The sequence below is a fragment of the Scylla paramamosain genome, chromosome 44, assembly GCF_035594125.1.
Source record: "Scylla paramamosain isolate STU-SP2022 chromosome 44, ASM3559412v1, whole genome shotgun sequence".
Lineage (NCBI taxonomy): Eukaryota > Metazoa > Arthropoda > Malacostraca > Decapoda > Portunidae > Scylla > Scylla paramamosain.
In genome coordinates, this window is record NC_087194.1 from 4,332,515 (window position 1) to 4,340,014 (window position 7,500).

General features: G+C 44.3%; 1 protein-coding gene across 1 annotated transcript in view; it reads right to left on the minus strand.

Moving 5' to 3' along the window:
* Positions 1–7,500, minus strand: part of LOC135093953 (putative helicase mov-10-B.1) — a 19,596-nt gene that overhangs the window by 1,968 nt on the left and 10,128 nt on the right. Inside the window, 9 exon segments of the mRNA XM_063993633.1 lie at positions 1,385–1,500; positions 2,162–2,238; positions 2,946–3,061; positions 3,064–3,115; positions 3,774–3,881; positions 4,266–4,406; positions 5,402–5,562; positions 6,398–6,612; positions 7,157–7,279. Coding sequence (XP_063849703.1) covers positions 1,385–1,500; positions 2,162–2,238; positions 2,946–3,061; positions 3,064–3,115; positions 3,774–3,881; positions 4,266–4,406; positions 5,402–5,562; positions 6,398–6,612; positions 7,157–7,279 — 1,109 coding nt within the window.

The following is a 7,500-nucleotide window of genomic DNA, read 5'->3' on the forward strand; positions in this document are numbered from 1 at the left end:
GTGTGTGTGTGTGTGTGTGTGTGTGTGTGTGTGTGTGTGTGTGTGTGTGTGTGTGTGTGTGTGTGTGTGTGTGTGTGTGTGTGTGTGTGTGTGTGTGTGTGTGTGTGTGTGTGTGTGTGTGTGTGTGTGTGTGTGTGTGTGTGTGTGTGTGTGTGTGTGTGTGTGTGTGTGTGTGTGTGTGTGTGTGTGTGTGTGTGTGTGTGTGTGTGTGTGTGTGTGTGTGTGTGTGTGTGTGTGTGTGTGTGTGTGTGTGTGTGTGTGTGTGTGTGTGTGTGTGTGTGTGTGTGTGTGTGTGTGTGTGTGTGTGTGTGTGTGTGTGTGTGTGTGTGTGTGTGTGTGTGTGTGTGTGTGTGTGTGTGTGTGTGTGTGTGTGTGTGTGTGTGTGTGTGTGTGTGTGTGTGTGTGTGTGTGTGTGTGTGTGTGTGTGTGTGTGTGTGTGTGTGTGTGTGTGTGTGTGTGTGTGTGTGTGTGTGTGTGTGTGTGTGTGTGTGTGTGTGTGTGTGTGTGTGTGTGTGTGTGTGTGTGTGTGTGTGTGTGTGTGTGTGTGTGTGTGTGTGTGTGTGTGTGTGTGTGTGTGTGTGTGTGTGTGTGTGTGTGTGTGTGTGTGTGTGTGTGTGTGTGTGTGTGTGTGTGTGTGTGTGTGTGTGTGTGTGTGTGTGTGTGTGTGTGTGTGTGTGTGTGTGTGTGTGTGTGTGTGTGTGTGTGTGTGTGTGTGTGTGTGTGTGTGTGTGTGTGTGTGTGTGTGTGTGTGTGTGTGTGTGTGTGTGTGTGTGTGTGTGTGTGTGTGTGTGTGTGTGTGTGTGTGTGTGTGTGTGTGTGTGTGTGTGTGTGTGTGTGTGTGTGTGTGTGTGTGTGTGTGTGTGTGTGTGTGTGTGTGTGTGTGTGTGTGTGTGTGTGTGTGTGTGTGTGTGTGTGTGTGTGTGTGTGTGTGTGTGTGTGTGTGTGTGTGTGTGTGTGTGTGTGTGTGTGTGTGTGTGTGTGTGTGTGTGTGTGTGTGTGTGTGTGTGTGTGTGTGTGTGTGTGTGTGTGTGTGTGTGTGTGTGTGTGTGTGTGTGTGTGTGTGTGTGTGTGTGTGTGTGGTGCTTTATCTGGACTACCCTTTGTGGGATTACCAGCCTGGTGTGCAGACAGATTGATAAACAGCTAACATATGAACACAAGGGCAAGAAGGAAGCTGCAGGAAGCCATAGGGCCTACACGTGATGATAATAATGATGGTAAAGACAATGATTCTCTCTGTGTCAACTTGAAAATGTTTACTGGCTAAGAAACAAAGGAGAGAAATTAATGGTAGAAGAAAGAAAAGAGCAAGATAATAACTATGCAATTTCTCAAATTGAAGAATCTTGCCAAATACTCACACAGGAGGAACAGAAATACTCACTGAGGTCGAGGGTGTTGAAACGAGCAATTATGTCATCCAGGTCAGTGTTCTGGGTGAAGGCGTGGCCCTTGTACCCACCACTCTGCTGGATGTACCTCAGCAGCCGACCCCAGTGCCTGAAAACACCAGTCAGTCAGTCAAACCTCTCACTGCTCACTAACACATCTCTCCCTATTCACAAGCCAATCAAATATTACTTTTTCATTCAATACTCATTTTTAACCATTGAAAACTTACTTGTTACTTTTTTCCTTCTTGTATGTGTCTAGATTTATCATTTATACATCTTTCCTTATTCACAAGTCAATCAAACATTACTTTTTATATAAAGACACTGGAAAACTTGTTCTTCCTCTTGTTTCTCCTGTCCTCCTCCACACATCACTCCCAGACCCCATCCCTCCCTCACACTCCTATCCTGTCCTCCACACACCACATCCGGACCCTGTCTCTTCCTCACACTCCTTCTGTCCTCCTCCACACACCACCCCAGACCCTATCCCTCCCTCACAATCCTGTCCCCCTCCACACATCACCTCAGAACCAATCTTTCCCTCACACTCCTATCCTGTCCTCTACACAAACCATTCCCAGACCCCATTTCTCCCTCACACTCTTTATGTACTCGACACACCACCCCATAACCCATCCCTCCCTCACACCACCTTCACATTGCCATATTCAGAAACTCCACCCAAACGGACCTAAACTCCACTCTCCCAGTCTCTGCACCTTCATGTGAGTCTTGCATGCATTCATCAAGTATTCAGGACTTACTCATCCAGGCTCAGGATCTCCGGGCAGCCCACGATGATGAGCAGAGCCTTGGCACGTGTCACGGCTACATTGAATCTCTGTGGGGGAAAGGTGTGGGGTGGTGATGTTAGCTTGTTTGGTGATGGTGGTGGTTGAATGGCTGGCTGGCTGGCTGGCTCTCTCTCTTTCTCTCTCTCTCTCTCTCTGTCTATTTCTCTTTTTTCTTTTCTCTCTGTAGTTGTCTGTTTGTTTGTCTCTGTCTCTCTGTCCTTTTCTCTTCTGTAGCTGTCTGTTTATTGGTCTCTCTGTCTCTGTGTATGTCTGTCTATTTCTCTCCATCCTTGTCTCTATTAAATGTTTGTTTGTCATAGTCTGTCTCTATTTTTGCTTCTGCCTTTGTTCTATTTCTATCTACCTACCTTGGCTGTGTGTATCTCTTTAGCTATCCACCTTTCTCTGTCTGCCTGTCTGTGTGTGCATCTGTCTGTCTATCTATCTATCTATCTCTCTATCTATCTCTCTCCGTCTGCCTGTCTGTGTGTGCATTTTTTATTTTTGTTTTGTAAGTTGTTCATTTTTTTCCTTTTCTTTTTCTCTCTCTCCTTTCTACCATTTGTTTTTCTTTCTAAATATGTATTATCTCTGTTTATCTACCCAGCTGTGTTCATTTATCCATCTCTCTCTCTCTCTCTCTCTCTCTCTCTCTCTCTCTGACTGCCTATCCATCCACCTATCTCTGTTTTTCCACCTATCTGCTTGTCTACCTACCCATCCACTTGTCCACCGCCCCCAGTCCATGCCTCACCTTAGGGTTGCGGAGGAAGCCCAGTTTGAACACGTGATCATCTGCCATGTAGTCCTGGGAGGCTCGGACCGTTGAGATGACCACCACCAGCCTCTCATCACCCTGAAACTCCTCGGGGATCCAACCTTCACATTCTCTGCTCCCCTCACTTTGCGGAGCTGGGAGCGTATCTGTGGGAGTCGCAGGGGGTTGTGTTTTGGAGGAAGTACTGTTGGGTTTATGATGGTGGTGGTTGTTACTATAGTAGCAGTAGTAGTAGTAGTAGTAGTAGTAGTAGTAGTAGTTGAAGCACTTTTTATTATTTTTGTATTGCAAGTTGTTCATTTTTCTTTTCTTTTTTCTCTCTCTCTCCTTTCTACCATTGTTTTTTTCTAAATATGTATACTGCTGCTGCTGCTACTACTACTACTACTACTACTACTACTACTACTACTACTACTACTACTACTACTACTATTGCTGCCACTGCTACTACTACTACTACCACCTTAAACATGAATTATAAGAAGATTAGGTTGGGTTGGGTTCAGATGTAAGCCAGTTAGTTATGTTAGGTTATTATATAAGTTAATTAGGTTAGGTTAAGTTGGGGCATAAATTAGTTAGGTTAGATTGGATTAAGTTAATTTCAATATGTTAGTTTTATTAGGTTTTGTTCAGATGGAAGCCAGTTGAGTTAAGCTAGTAGTTAGGTTAAGTTAAGTTAGGTTTGAACTTAAGTTAGTTAAGCTGGATTGAGTTTTGGGTTTGAATATGTTAGTTAAGGTTCAGATGCAAGCCAGTCAGTTAAGTTAGGGTAGGGGTGCACTCCAGGCCGTCGCAACATACCTTCTCCACCTGCCTCCTGTAGGGCGTGATGACCCCCACATCCTTTCCAGCGATCCTGGGGGACTTGGAATCCAGCAGCTTCTTCACCCACCCAATCACAGCTGACACCTGCCAACACCCTGAAGTCAGCCTCTCTCTCTCTCTCTCTCTCTCTCTCTCTCTCTCTCTCTCTCTCTCTCTCTCTCTCTCTCTCTCTCTCTGCATTTATCAGTTTATTTCTTTGATAATCCAAATTTCAACCCTTTCTCTTATTTACCACACCTTCCCTCAATTACTAGCCACTCAGACACCTTTTCTTGTTCTATACCAAACTCCAGACAATGTCCTGCCTAGAAATTGCAAAATCTACCTTTTTTTAATCTTGCTTATAGATATCACAGAGGACAGGGCAATCTCTCTCTCTGTCTCTCTGAACTAGCTGACTCTATTCCTCCACACACTTCTCATATCACCACCAGGCAAGTCAAACTGAGAGAGCCTTCCTTCACTGACCTCCTGTGCATTGAAGAAGCTTGGGCTGGTTCCCTCTCTCTCGTCCTTCCCCTTGACAGCATGGAACACGAGGGGGAACTGTCGGCGAGGCAGGTGCTCCCAGTTGCAGAGGGAGTGAATCAGCATCTGGTCTCCACACACCTGCAACACATGTTTGCTTAGTATTAGTGATATGTGTACCTCAAGGTGTGTGTGTGTGTGTGTGTGTGGTGATGTGAAGTGTATCGGATAATGATGAGCGTAACAGAAAAGTGAGAGGAGAGTGAGAATAATGAAATGTGGAGAGAGAGAGAGAGAGAGAGAGAGAGAGAGAGAGAGAGAGAGAGAGAGAGAGAGAGAGAGAGAGAGAGAGAGAGAGAGAGAGAGAGAGAGAGAGAGAGAGAGAGAGAGAGAGAGAGAGAGAGAGAGAGAGAGAGAGAGAGAGAGAGAGAGAGAGAGAGAGAGAGAGAGAGAGAGAGAGAGAGAATACTGACACGCGGGGGCAGTGATGCAGTGAGAGATCGAGAAGTGAGAGAGTAGTAACATGTGGGAAGATTACCCAGATTACTGGAGAATGCAGGACAAGAATGAGAGAGTGAGATAGAGCAAACAAGCAAGCAGGAAACACAACAGGAGTAAAGTAAAGTAACTCATATTCAACTTACCCTAACCTAACCTAAACTTACCCTAACCTAACATACCCTACCCTAACCTAACTCAACCCAACCAAACCTAACCAAACCTAACTAGTCCTAACTCAACCTAACCAAAACTAACAACCTAACCACTGAACACATTAAAGTAAAACCCAATTAAACATAAAAGAAGAGACACCAACAAGAGCATACAACAAATAAAATAAAATAATACATAAAAGGAAAAAAAAACTAGTCTAACCTAACTCAACCACTATCATCACCATCATCATCTCTCTTACCTTGACCTCTGAATTGTTAAAGTGGAGAGAAGCCAGATATTCAACCTAACCAAACCCAACTAAACCCAACCTAACCTAACCTAACTAAACCCAACCTAACCTAACCACCACCACCTTCATCATCTTGAGCCCACTAAACTAACCTAACCCAATCCAACCACCATCACCTCCACCACCTTGAGCTCCTTAAGCTAACCACCACCACCACCACCTCCATCACCTTGAGCTCAGAATTGTAGAAGATCTCATTGGGCTCCTTGAGGATGGCAGAGTGGGAGCGGTAGTTGTTGAGCAGCTTGGTCACCACCTGGGTGTTGAAGCCTCGGCCGGGCTGTGGCTGGTACATCAGGAACTCCATCACTCTCTCCAGGTACGACTTGTCTGCAGGATGAAGGATGTGTAGGAGCATGCACAATGGTGTAGGATATTCAACCCTTTCACTGATAACCATTTTTTTCCTGTCATCCTTTAGCATTTTTCAGTCAGTTTCTGTACTAGGGTATATTATTTAGTTTCATAGCATAGAAAATAGAAAATGAACCTCTTATTCTTTCTTTTCTCCACATACCTATGCAAACTATACTCCTATAATGTTTTCAATGTTACCTAAAGGCAGCCACAGCAGTGAAAGACTCAATCAACCACACCACAAAGGATACTTAGGCTAATCAGAAGGGTGTAGGATACTTCAAAATTCTTAAAGAAAGGAACCATCAACAGAAAGGATTTGTCAGCTGAATGAAGGATGTGTAGGAGTGTGTGGGAGGGTGAAGGAGGCTTGTGAAGGGGAACCATAAACAGAAGGGACTTGTATGCTAAATGAAAGATGTGTGAGAGGGTATAGGATACTTGTGAAGGGGGAACCATCAACAGAAAGGACTTGTATGCTAAATGAGAGATGTGTGGAAGGGTGTAAGAGACTGTAAGATGCTTGTGAAGGAGGAACCATCAATAGAAAAGACTTGTATGCTAAATGAAGGATGTTTCTGGATGTTTGGGAGGGTTTAGAAAACTTAAAGAACAAGAAGGAAGGAACCATCAACAGAGAGGACTTGTGGCTGAATGAAAGATGTATAAGAGGGTGTAGGAGGCTGTAGGATGCTTGTGAAGGAGAAATCATCAACAGAAAGGACTTGTATGCAAAATAAAGGATGCTTAGACAAGGATGTTTAGGATACTTGTAAACCCAACCAAGCCCTCCCAGCCCACCACTCACCCAGCCCATAATTCTTGAAGAGACTGTGGGAGGAGAAACACTGGGGGTTCCTGATGACGGGGCCCAGCTGATGGGGATCACCGGCTAGCACCACCTGTGTGTCCTTGCTCACCAGGCCTGACAGAGGCACCAGGGCTTCTGGCTCCATGCTGTGGCCACTCTCGTCCAGGAAAACATGCGTGATGTGGCCAGTGGGCATGCCTGCAGACACCACCCTGATGAGTAGGTTAGGTTAGGTTAGGTGATGTGAGGTGAGATTAGGTTAAATTAGGTGAGGTAAAATTTTGTTAAAGTTAGGTGAAATTAGACTAGATTAGGTCAGGTAAAAATTTGGTTAGGTTAGGTTAAGTTAGGTAAGATTAGGTTTGGTGAAGTAAGATTTGAATGGGAGAAGAAGGGAGCAAAATAGAGAAAGAGTTTTTTTTGTACAGGAGAAAGAGAGAATGGGGTGTTTTTATTGAAGAGAAAGACTGCATTTGTACACACACACACACACACACACACACACACACACACACACACACACACACACACAATAATAATAATAATAATAATAATAATAATAATAATAATAATAATAATAATAATAATAATAATAATAATAATAATAATAATAATAATAACAATAATTAAATAAAAATAAAGATAAATAAAAAAAAGTCAACAAAAGAAGTCTCCCCTTATTTTTCCCCCCACCCCCCACACACACACCAATCCATATACTGCCCTCCCCACTGACACCCCCCTACACACACACACCTGGCAGCCGTGACCATGGTGCACACAATGATCCTGTACTCCCACAGCTTGTTGTCCTGTGGGAAGTAGATGATGCCGCGGTCCACATTTGACACGTCCCGCAGGTTGTCTGGGATTGTGGAGCTGTGGGGTGAGGTTAGGTTACGTTTGGTTAGACAGACAGACAAACAGATGGTAAATTTTCAGCATATTTAGACAAACAAACAAACGCTCATACACATAGACAGACAGACAAGTGGACACCAAATACCCACATACATACATAAGCAGCATAAATACTACACACACACACACACACACACACACACACACACACACACACACACACACACACACACACACAC